The 13,186-nt window shown below is 36.9% G+C and overlaps 1 protein-coding gene across 1 annotated transcript in view; it reads right to left on the bottom strand.

Annotated features, from left to right (window-relative positions):
* The window catches only part of Neil3 (nei like DNA glycosylase 3), a 43,952-nt gene extending 31,370 nt beyond the window's left edge, over positions 1–12,582 (bottom strand). Inside the window, exons 1-2 of the mRNA XM_005325536.4 lie at positions 12,309–12,582; positions 321–448 (exon numbers count right to left, since the gene is read on the bottom strand). Of these exons, the coding sequence (XP_005325593.2) occupies positions 321–448; positions 12,309–12,464 (284 nt within the window). The 5' untranslated portion in view covers positions 12,465–12,582. The remainder of the gene's footprint in view (positions 1–320; positions 449–12,308) is intronic.
* Positions 12,583–13,186: the final 604 nt, after the last annotated feature.

Below are 13,186 nucleotides of genomic sequence, written 5' to 3'. Positions count from 1 at the left end.
AGGTAGATAGCAGTGCAGGGAATTTGGAGAATAGAAAAACAGAGATGTGCTGCACTAATGCATCTTGGGAAGCCCTGCTAGCCTATCCATTTTTTTAAAAGAAATAAATTGACTAGCCTCCAAGTAATGATGACATCACAATTTATTCTTCTTCTGCTTATTGCTTTCCAAGATAGAATCTCAACCTCTTACATTAGAGCTCTCTTAAACATAGAGTACTTTCTACATGATTAAATGTGACACCTGGCAAACTGTAAGAAAAGCCTTCTACACATCCTTTAAATAAGAGTGATAAGATGTATTGTACAGGTTTATCTTACCGTAAAGCTTTTGGGCCAAAGTACATAAAGAGCTCCTTCCCCAAAGTTTCCACACCACTGTAAACACATCCATTAAACAGTCGCAAAAAATTCTGTCTGGAATCCTTATTACTATTCAGTGCAACAGCCTAGAAGAAAATATACACATAAATGCACACACGTGTATGAACTCTAAACAAAATTATCATTTAATTCTTAAATGTATTTATATTACTTCATACCCAGGTGCATTCCAATGAGAAGAATAAGTTCCAACAAGTCAAGTAATGTAATCAGCTGTTTACATACTTTTTGTCAAATTACTATGCAGTCATTTAAAGAGAGCGGCCAAAAACATTAAGTGAAAAACGGTAATTGGCAGACAATCAAAAGGAGTTGCTTCCAGGATCATATAGCTGTGTGTATATGAAAATAAAGCACAGGAAAACAGTGTGAATGTTGTAAAACCAGTGAGTGAAATATAGAGTCTTCCATTTCCAGAAGGACAGCCAAATTCTCAGAAAGAGTATTTGAATAAACACTGCCAAAGTGATGAAAAATACGAAAATAAAGTATTTTTAATAGCACTGATGAATTTTGAAGCAAGTAAGGAATCATAAGGAGCTGAAAGCAAAATAAAAGTAGGAGAGAACTTTGCAAACAAGGTAAGCAGAGGCCTGAAGCCAGCTTTGCCATAAGGGCAATCATTAGACCTAAGGAATGTGACAGCTTCAGTGTCCACAGCTTTCTGCCACAGGTCTCCTGAGAAGGGTAATCTAATTGGACACCTACCCCACTTTAACCACAATGTTAAAAATGAAGGGAAATAAACTCACTTTTGCTTTTCTCCGTCAGTCTTGCAAAACCAAACAATATATTGTGAGGGTTACAATATATGTACTGAATACTATAAAAAAATCAAGGAAATTATAAACATAAATATAAAATATAAGTTCTTCTATGGAGGAAGAACAGGAATGGGATTTAGCTTAGATATTGGTCATGTTCTTAATAGGGCATATGTAGACCAGTGTTCTGTATATAACTTTTTATGATTTAGTTATGTTTTATAAACATTTAATATTCATTCAAAATTTAAAACTTATAAATTTATAGCTATTATACAAAACCTTATTTATGTAAATATATCCATACAGTAACTCTTTATCCAAGGAAATCCTCATCTCTTAACTTCTTTACCCTTTTTCTCAAAGGGCCTAAGAATCCTGAAGATTCTAAATGAAATCGTGGAAGGTAGGAAGGGGTGGGGGCAATGTCAAGGAGGTTATTATAAAAGAGCTTTGGATAGAGAGCCTAGAAGAAAGTCATGACTATTCCTTAGCTTAAGGTGGAATGATATTGCTCAGGAATTCTCAAACTTTTGATTTAAAAGCAACTAATATTGTATGTGCTTGAGATGATATATCTAGTCTATTCCTTATTTTATAAGTCAGCCCTTGTTAAAAAAAAAGATATGATGATAGATAGTGTTTAATTCAGAGAGATAACAGGCTGATTATATATATTTAAGGATTGAGAGTAAACATTATTCTTCCACAAACCTACTCGGGATTATAATAGTGACACCAATGCCAGAATTTTCCAGCTGCCTAAAGTTCAGGGAACTTTAAAGGGCTTTGTATCCCTCCTTTGCATAAGTACTGTAGAATTAATCACAGGTTTACAATGGCCAGTAACTATGCAAGAATAATTAAAAGTAGCAGCCTTCCATTTCTGCTCAAATCATAAGAATCTGTGGGGGAGTCTAGCATATCCTTAGAACTTCTGCCTCTGATTTCTCTTTCTTTCATGAACTTGAGAGCCCATCAATGAACGTCAAGCACTGGCAAGGCAGGCAGTGTATTTGGTTAGGGAAAACATAATTCCACATCTGCCTTGCTTCTATAAATGAACCTGTTAGAGCCCTGACTTGAGAAGCAACAAGAGTCATGATGCTTTTCTGCCTCACAAGGGACTTTAAGCCACTTAACATACACTTCAAGCCAAGTATAGATTACAATAGCGGGTTTCAAGGTAGGTTTCCATGACAACCAATTAGCATGCACAAAGTTCTTATAAAACTAAACAGGACACTTATAAAATGATTATACAGAGTTGGTGCAGATCTATCATAAGTAAACTTTGCCTTGGTATAAGATTAAGTTTTATATTTTGGGGACCTTAGATTGAAGGTCTTCTACATTGATTTATGAATTAATAGCTCAGAATCTTGTTTCTCTACCACTACAATGTCAGCAACTTCTTAGCTTCCCCCAATATTATTTATTAGCAAGTGGTTTTAATCATGCCCTCAGCTTCTGTCAGGGCTCCCAGAAAAGACTGAGATGAATTTTACCATTTTTAGTATGTGTAGCCACCTTCCCCCCACCCCGCCTCCTCCACACACATACACACATTCACACTCACACATAGCTTTCCCTAGTCCTTGGTTAGAAGGGGATTAGCTACTACTTTTATTATTGTGTCTTATTTTCCTTTAGCCTTTTAGTTTTCCAATTCACATCACAAACTCAACATCTATCCCATATCTGATTGGCTGATTAAAAAAAGTTTTCTTTCAGCTGTTACATGATCATCCAGCCCTATGCCTGACTGCCCCTCTTCCCTTCCTCCCATGGAAAACCACATGACTAGTTTGCTCTTACTTCTTGCTGGCTTCCTGCCCAGACCTGCTTTCCTCTACTCAGTTCTGACTTTACCATGTTTTAGGATGATCCCTGGCAAAGAGACAGATAAGGTACCCTTGAAATAAACAGTGCTGTCACAACACCTACTAAAACAGTAAATTGAGTCCCAACTGTCTCATTACTAAATTAACAGCTGATAAGACTGTACATCATTTTAATAAAATCTCTAGAAGCCAATAGCTATAACAGTTCATGTTATTTACTGTGTCTGCAACACAGACATTCTCCGACCACAATCTTTCCCATTAAAAATGGATCAAAAGCAAGTATGGTAGCATATGCCCATAATCCCAGCGACCTGGGAGGCTGAGACAGAAGGATCGAAAATTCAAGGCCAGCCTCAGGAACTTAGCATGGCCCTATCTCAAAATTAAAAATAAAAAGGGTTAGAAATATAGTTTTCAGTGGTACAGTGCCCCTGGGACAAGCCACAGTAAATCACACAAACAATTCATGGCTGTTTAATTAGATTAATTCATTTTAGAAAAATTTATTGATTTTCTACTGTGTGTGAGGTTTTGTTCTAGAAGCTGAGGATGTCAATAAACAATTAAATTCATCCTGCCCTTAGGAAGGTTATCTTCTAACAGGTGAAGAGAAGGCAACAAACTTAAGAACACAATATGTCAGAACATCTGAAAAGAAATCCAGATGAGAAAGAGATCAAGATTGGGGAGGGGAAACAGTGAGCAGTTTGGAAGGGCAGTCACAATTTCATTGGGAAATTGGCATTTGAGCAAGTTTCACATGAGCTGAGAGAGCGAGCCATAATTCTGAAATGGCAGAATTGGCAGTGTGAAGGACCTGGAATCCTGTGGGCCAGTGTGGCCATAGCACAGACAATAAGAGCAATATTAGAGATTTGACTTATGGGTTATGGACTCCCGTGGGTTCTTGGGCTCTCTACCAGAACAACCAGATAAAGTCACATTAGCACAGGAACAATGTTATTCTTATGTGGGGAGATCAATCTCAGACTGGTTCAAATGAAGGAAAATGGTACACAGCTTTTATGGCATATAGGGGTAGGCAGAAACCTGGTTTCTTGCTGATGTCACAGGTAGAAGTTGAGTTTTAGTTGCATCTGTGCTCTTCTACATGTTTCTCCATGTGTCTCAGTACCATCTTAAGTCTCTACCTGGGAGTGTGATTTCTACTTGGGGGTGTGATTTTTACTATGCTAATAAAGGTAACTACAGGTTACTTTAGTGACCATCTTATGCATGCATTTGCCCCTTAACACCTGAATTTGCTCCTTACCATCTGAGAGAGTCTCCAATATTATTCTCAGAACAGAACAAACTATTATCCTCTCTCACTGGGTTGATTTTAATGAACTTGTTCTTGGCTTTCACTTCTTATTATCTCTGCTGACCACATACATAGTCTTTGAAGGTTGAACTGATGTACCAACCTTCGGACTCCAGGTATGTTCTTAATTCCATAGCCCTAAAGTCTGGTCTACATTTTAACTTCTGATTTTTTGGCATGTTATTATTTTTAATCTCATAAATTGAGAGCTAGATTAGCTTTCACAATAGGATAAGAGTGAGTAGCCAAAAGGATACAATCTAAGCAGTCACGTTTTCTCTGATAGTAGTCAAACAGAAGAAAAATATGATCTACATTATTATTTTATATATTCTCCCAGGCTGCTGACTAGAATTTTGGTTGAGGGGCTAAAAGCCAAGAAAATACTTCAAATACTACTGAAAAATCCAGCTAAGAGATAGAGATCTGAATCAATGGAGACAGTGAAAATTGGTCAGATTTTTAAACATATTTTGAAGATAAGACAAAAAGTAACTTGCTAGTGAATTTAATGTGGGAGGAGAGAGACATGGGTTCAGAATAATCTACTTTTAGCCTGAACAGCTTAAAAGAGAAATGCCATCCAATGAGATGGGGAAGATTTGAGTAGAACACATTAGGAAGGGAAAGATAGCAGTTTTAGATATGTTAAAGTTGAGAGGTTTATTAAAAAGTACTGTCCAGGGCTGGGGTTGTGGCTAAGTGATAGTGTGCTTGCCTAGCATTCATGAAGCACTGGGCTCGATTCTCAGCACCACATACAAATAAATAAAAATAAAGATCCGTAAAAAAAAAAAAAAAAAAAAGTCCAGTAAACAGATATAGGAGTCTGGAGTTTAGGGGAAGAGTCTGAGCTGAAGACATGGATTTGTTCAATGATCAGCAGAGAAATGGTATCTAAAGCTGCAACACTGGATGAGACAGGGAAGATATATAGATAAAGAGGGTCACGGGAACTAGGTCTCGGGCTCTCCAGGGGGAGAATCAGCAAAAGGACACTATGAAGTCAGAAGGAAGGAGGAGGAAGCAGCAAAGGTGACTGAGAAGGCAGACTGCAAGGTAGAAGCAAAACTAAGCAAGTCAGTATCTTAGAAGCAAGTGAAAATCATGTTCCACGTAAGAGTACGATATGTCAAGGGCTGCCAACAAATCAAGTGAGACGAAGGCTGAGACTGGACTACTGGATTTAGCAATGTAATAATAATTAGTGACTAGAGTTTTAGAGAAGCCCTGGTGGGAAAAAGCCTGGTTGGAGGGTCCCATTATCAAAATGCCAAGGTTTAATTTATCAAGAGCAGAGTTGAAACTTCACCCATAGCTGATGCTGTGGAGTAGTTTTCAAACCTCCTGGCAGGATTAAGCCCTCAAGCCATCAAAGACTGTTTTGAAGCATTTATCTACACTGTTAACTATCAGAAATTTTATAAAGATCTAAACATGGAAAATTTGGCCATTTAGTAAAAGAAAATCTCAGTGGATAGTCCTTAAAACCTTTATGGTTACAAGCCACTTATTAACAAGACAAAGGAGAATAACTGTCCTTGTAAATAAATCCTGTTGTGCTTGGAAGGAATAGTCCAAAGATATAAAGGCCAATATACTTAAAATGCATGAGACCATTATATATCTTTACACAACTGCCAGTGAAAAGTGAAATATGCTGTCCTGCCTGACAGAGCCTCAAAGAGAACCTCAAACCTAATCTTTAAAGGTATAAAATTGCCTTACCTGTTCTACTGGTGTTTCACCTATGTTCCATAATTGAAAACAACATAAATATGACATCAAAAAAGAAAAATTGAAAGTCATGAAATTAAGGGCATACAAATGCTGAAAAAGATGTTTATGGCCCAATGAATATGAATATTATAACACAGCTATTGGCAGAAGGACAAATGGAAGAATGGTTATAGGTGGAGAAATACTTGTGTTTCACTTTACCTGAATCTATCAAATCAATTCTGTGCAGCAGAAGCTCTTCAAGCCAAAGATGCTATGTGACCTTGGCTTAAATATGTTCAAGAATTAGTTTTTTAAATACCTGATGAGGTGTTTGGGAATTGAAATGAAATGCTGGTATAACCTCATCCTTGCTTACATATATAATTTGTAATTCTCTCTGGTTCTAGGGTTTTCCCTCCTGGGCAGCTGAATAATATTGAGACATTCTACTCGTCACACTTAGCATAGCATTTTCTAAACCATGGTCATGGTATTTACTACTCTGAATTATTATTTGTGTGTGACTTGTATTTCTTCCCTATCTGTAAAAGCACATTGGAGGCTGTAACTTATGTTTAGCTAGTATCTTCAAGGGCTTTACACAATGCCTGGGGGTCGGCAAATGTATGGAGGATTAAACAGATCCCTTCTCTCTTCTCTCCTAAAATTCAGTGTAGCTTTAAAAAACAGGCTCACTGTCTCCCCCTACCATACCCATCTTGCTTGACCTGTTCTAAGACTTCACAGCAAAAAAAATTCTACTGGAACCAAGCGTTTGAGTTTCGTCCTTTTAAAAAAAATCTATTAACATCTCTCAGTCCCTTATTTTCACGTGATCTGCAATGGAGTAAGATTTAAATGTAAGAGGACAAAATTCTCATAACTATTGAATGCTACATGGAAGTAAAATACTGCATTTACCAGAATTTCCCATAAATTAAAATGTTTAATGAAAAGAGATTGAGGCATGTGCAGCAAGGAGTCCCAAAGCACCCGCAGTGTGTGTGTGTGTGTGTGTGTGTGTGTGTGTGTGTGTGTGTGTAAGAGAGAGAGAGATATGTTTATTTAGCACTAAACAGCTGCTTTAAAAACAATTTTTTTAATACTACATTTTTGTTTGGAGAAAAATTGAAAAATTACAGGTAAAGATTATTTAATTTAGTTGTCCATTATTCAGGAGCTTCACTTAGATACTATTATTTCTAAAATGAGTTCTACATACCACTTGGGACAAAATAAAAATTTTGCCAATTAATATACTCTTCACTTTTTAAAAAAAAATTCCATTTTAATGGAAAATTCTGATATATCAATGATGGCTTGTTTCACTTATTTTGTGAGCTACTGTGTACAAACAGGGTGAGGCTTTTACAATAAACCTAAGATTTACAGGCTATTCCCTTGTCCTACTATGGAATCTAGGGTTATCACCTTATTCTACAAGCTCCTGATGCCTAGACAAATTCAAAAATTAATTTCCACAAGCCTATTATCTTTTCTGTAACTATACACAATTGCCCAATATATACTTGACTTTCTCATATTGACCCTTATAATCCTGTTACTGTATTATTTGAACATTTCAACCTTTTTATTTTCTGAAAGAGATGAAAATCTCCTTTGCCACAATTTTAAGTATGATTGAGTAGGGTTCACCTTCCCATTTTCAAGTGGCTTAATAATATGAAATCTTCAAAACAACATATATTTTCAGAGACAGCACATGATTTATTGCGCTGATTACCATTTATCCTGCCTATCCATGGGTGAACAAGGAAGATGAACTTTTCAGAGCAGAATAAGACTTTTTCATAGATAAATGTTTCAACTTTACTACAGTTACACATTTTCCCCACAGAGAAGAAAATGTCATATATTTTCATATTCTCTCCTCATCCTTCCTCACATGATCTTTTCTCCCATAATATAACAATTCTCTTAATCAGAGATCCCTTATCTGCCAATCTAAACCATCAGAAAACCTAATTTTAAAATGGTCTCTAAGCTCCAAACTGAAGGTCATTAGGTCTGTATACTCTATAGTTTTTAAAGACCAGGTCCTTTGAGCACTTATCCAGAGACATCAACTGAGTACAGACCCTTTATAAGGGTAGAAGGTGTTCCTGAGGTAAATGGGTCTGGTGGGAAGCCCTGAGGTAGCAGAGAAAGGAACAAGTTCCAGGATATTTACTTTGCAAGGCACTAAGAGTTTAATATGTCCTCTAATTTAATCCCGACCACAAAAACTAAGATGGGGCTATAAGAATCTTCAAATTGGAAGTAAAAAAGAGTATAAATTAAAAACCAAGTTGATCAGATGTTTGTTTCTCTACAGCACACTGAACAATATTGGAAAAAAAAGCTACAATGACCTCAGAAAATAACCTCCTTTAGATTGCTTATCTGTGAAATAATGCAATGATATGTGCTCTCTGTTATTCCCCATTTCATGATCCATTATAATTCTGGATACTGATAATGATGATTCTAAGTCACTAAGGAGAAATAATTACCAATAATCCCCCTAAGAAGGCAAAATGTATATAACGCATGCTATATACAATATTTGGAAATTCCTTTGGCTACTTAAAAAAATTAGCTTCATTTAGCTGGAAAATGAATTTCTGTGAATTAATTCATTCCTTTAAATAATGGCAGTAGAATGAGCTATGACTTTTTTCCACTTTGGAGAAGGGAAAGGTAGGAGAAAAACTTATTATGAGGTTTCATTATTTTCATGTAGTAGGCATTCCCAAAACAAAAACATACTCATAAGGAATATGAAATTTATTTTTAAATCTGTAATCATTTTGCACTATTAGAAACTTTGTTCTTCTCCATATATTCACTTTTATTAAATCTTAATCTGTTCATGATACTCTGATGTATAAAGATGAAAATAGCTAGAATGTTAAATGCATGCATCAAATGTTAAGAAGTCATAGGAATAACCAGGAAATCATGTTTCGAATGAAATGAACGCTTATAAATAAACTGTTTCATATCCTACTTTGTGAAAGGAGATTGAAAACACATGCAGATTACACACTGATTTCACTAAAATATTGTATCCACCCAACAATTAAAATAGGAGGATTGACTCTTCAAAGCTCATTAGCCAAACACATTCATTTACATTCCAAGATTGTTTCTTACCATACGGTTCTACAAGCTCCAGCAGAGTTTTATGCAATGTGCTTACATAGTTGCATAATTTTTATGCTGACAAGACAGTGGATCAAAACTCAGAGAATAATAGAGTACATACATGACTGGCAGATGCTGGGATCTTGTACAGCTAGGCTTTCTTCTTCAAAATGAGGATTAGTTGTCATAGGCAGAGATACATTAAAGTGTGTTTTCTATGAACTTTAAATTGGAACAAAGAGAAATGCTATAAGACAAATAGTAACTGGTCATGATGACAGTTATCTACTGTGGTACAGGGTTTGCATTTTATTGTTTGGTGGGGTTTTGGAGTGATGATTATCTGAAATTTAAATATTTGATTTTAAGTACTCAATTTGTAAGTTTTTCATGTTCACTGTAAAAAATATAGCATATAGTTGTTATTTTAAAACGATGTTTGAGAAAATGAATCATTCCAAGCCAGTAGCAGAAAACATTTAATAGCTTTAATTTTTTGGCATATATGCATAGAAAACAGGCTCATCTGTTACAATAATGATCTTGCAAGAAGTTTGTGACAACCTACCATGTTTTAATGAATGGATCCAACATCCCTCTCAAATGCAAAAGACTTTTCAGGTTTACAAGGGTTATTACTATCATTATTATTTGGGGTATTAGAGATTGAACCTGGAGTGCTCTCTACTGAGCTACACTTCTACCCTCTTCCCTTTTTTTTCATTTTGGGACAGGGTCTAAGTTGCCCAGACTGATCTGGAACTTGTAGTCCTTCCTTCTGCCTCATCTTCTTGAGTAGCTCGTACTACAGGCCTGTCACTGTGCCTGGCTATTATTTTTTAGATCAAAGTCCTAGAATGTAAGCGATGGCAGAATACTTAGAAGTTTATCAAGACTCATAAGGATATTATTAATTCCATTTAATAGAACCAGACTTCTAATTCTAATCACAAAGATCTCTTCCAATTTGTAGATTCCTCTATTAAAGTATAAAATATAATAGCTATAAATGCAAGTCTGCAGCATAATTAAGAGTACAGGTTTTGGAGTGAGAAAGAAGAAAGATCAAACCCTGGCTCATTCCTTTACTACTCATGTGATCTTGGGCAATGGGTTTAAACTTACTCAGAGCCTCACAATTCTCCTCAGTAGAATCAGGTTAATCCTTTTAGGTATTCTTTCTCATGACTAAATGATATTTAAAAGCACCTCATGCCTTGCAACCAGAAAAATTCATAATAAATTTAAAAGGAAATGTTCTTTCTTTTTGCCTAAATTATAATGAGGTGATTATTTAAAACATTACATTAGACTCTTACAGCAGGAACCTTATCTTATTCATACTTAAATCCCCAGGAGCTAGCATAAGGCCTAACACAAAATACAAAATGTTGAATCATGTAAATTATGACATTGATAAGAATATTCATTTCATATTCATTGCTAAACATTATGGCCTATACTTTTGAAAGAGTGATTTTTTTTTTTTTCCTCTCTCATTTAATCTTTACCATCAGCACCCAGTCCCAGTTCCTCACCTGAATCACTGCAGTAGACTACTGCATTGTCTGCTCTGGCTTTTCTCCAGTTTTTTTTTCTTTCTTTTCGAAGTGTAAATGAATCTTGTCACACTTCAAGGACTCCCATGGCTCTTATGACAAACACAGAGTCCCTAGTCTCATCTATAGTGTTCTCTGTGGTCTGCCTTCTACCCACCAATCAATATTATATCAAACCACCATCCCTGCTTCATTCTCCTTTTTCCATCCACACTGGTTTTCTTTTATTGCTTCATATGCTAGAAGCTCTTTTTCTTTGTTCTGAGGCCTCCCTTCAGCACAGGTGCTGTCTATCTCCCACTCACCCCTTCATGCCTCAACTTGGTTTCATTCCCAGGAAAGCCTTCCATGAACTAAGTCCTTTTAGAAGCATGTCTCTCTCCTACAGAGAACTTATCAACATATATTTCTTTATGCTGTTCTTCAATGAACATTTATGTATCTTCCCAACTAAAATACATGATACACAGGGGAAGTGTTTGTTTGCACTCTCCAGCGTGCCTTCAGTATTCAAAATTTTGTTGAATGAATGATTTTTATAAACATTAATATTCTTAAGAACCATTAAATTTCATCTCTACAGCACCCTGAAATGATTTTGAGAAACGTGATAATTAAAAAAAAAAGTACAGAGTACTTACTGATATAGCAAGTCAGAATAAATAGAAGGGGAACTGGAAGAAGATGCAAAAATTTTTCAAAGTTTGAAAAAGTATTTCCTCAGATTTAGAACCTCATTTTTTTTTCAAGTCAGAAGCATATGCTAATTTCATAGCTGGCAACTTTTTTCTTTCTAGGACCAAAGGCTATGGGGAAGCTTTGCAGGAGAAATTGAAGTACAGCACAATATGCATGTATCCATGAAATACAATCATCCACACATCTGAAGGGCTTTAAAAGTATGATGGCTTAATCAGAATATTTTCAGTACAGTTCTAAGTTCTTACCAAATGAATACTCCACCATCTGCAATGAATACCTGAGTGGCAAGAAGTTGTGCTACAATTTACTTTAAAAAGAAAAAAAAAATTCATTTAAGGGATCCAGAACTGGGTTTGACTGCTCCTTCATTAGATGGCAATATTGAGTAACAAGTTAATGCTAAATTTCCTATGTGTAATTTTATAATTATTTGTTATTTGTCACATTATGAACCAACTGCAGAATATTAGTCAGGTAAGAAGCTCGGATTTTATGTTAAAAGCTTATTATCTTAAAAATGTGAAGAAAAAGCATAGAGGTTGCTGAATAGTATTAATAGTGGAAAAGGCAGCTGTAGACCTAAATAAACCATTTTTTTTTCCTGGGTTGTTAAAAAGTTACGCAAGGTGACTTTGAATAAAACACCTTCAAATCGATTCTATCCGCTCAGGCATAACAGTCTGGGCGCTCTAGCTAGGACCAACTTCTCCTTCCCATAAAGATAAACGTTGGAAAACGCGGGTCTCCAGGGAACTTGGACCAGGAGAAAAAGATACGGCACTACTGATGCTGGAAACCTGGGAGGGATTTTATTCCATTTCTCTCTGCATGCTCCATGGTCAGTAATTGGAGTAGCTCACCTGTGAAGAGATCTGGACCCTTGAGGCTGCCTGTAACAATGCGGGGCTCTCCAGGTTCGGCACAGCACTTCCCCGCACATCTACCACCGCCTGGCCTGGGAGCACTCGCGCCCGAATTTTCTCTCCGTTCAGAGTACATCCTGGTCCTTCCACCATTCTCTGTAGTCTGCACTTTGGCCCCTGGTTGTAAGGCCTGAAGAGAAAACAGCTGCGCAACTTTATTTCCGCGCGGAACCTGACTGCTTGGAAAGAAAGTTCAAATCTCCCGCGCGCATCCAGCCCCGGCCCGGCCCCGCCCAGGCCCCGGCCCAAGCCCCTCCCAGGCCCCGGCCCCGCCAGGCCCCGCGGAGGGCACCTCCTCGCGGTTGGGCGCGAGACGGTCCCTTGTGGCGCATGCGCCGTGGCTCACGCCTCAGGCTCGCCCTGTGCATTTTTGAGGAAATGCCAGTGAGGTGAGTGTGTACTGTGGAACTGGGCCGAATGAACCGAAAGAACAGCGGAAATCAGGACTTGAGAACCTCCACACTTATCTTTTTTTTCTTTAAGGTTTTGCCCCTGTGTTTGAACTGTCCCGTTGACACACATTTTCTGACCTGACCCTATAATCTGCCCTTAAATCCAAAGCTGTCACTGTCTGGCAGGCCTGTGTTGTTGTATACCTGTCCTAACGTAAGTGGGATAAGAAGAACTGAGGGGAATTCATAGGGCAGACAGTTTTGATTTGTTTTTTTTTTTTCTCCTATAGGTTTATTATGTTTTAGGGAAAAAAAAGCTTTATATGTCAAATATATATTTGTATCTGGTTTTAAAACCTTCATATAGTGAAGTGAGCCTTACCCAAGTCCATGCATCCATTTTGTTCCTGGATGTCCTGAGGT

The sequence above is a fragment of the Ictidomys tridecemlineatus genome, chromosome 14 (genome assembly GCF_052094955.1).
Source record: "Ictidomys tridecemlineatus isolate mIctTri1 chromosome 14, mIctTri1.hap1, whole genome shotgun sequence".
Lineage (NCBI taxonomy): Eukaryota > Metazoa > Chordata > Mammalia > Rodentia > Sciuridae > Ictidomys > Ictidomys tridecemlineatus.
This window is presented reverse-complemented; position numbering and strand designations above follow the sequence as displayed.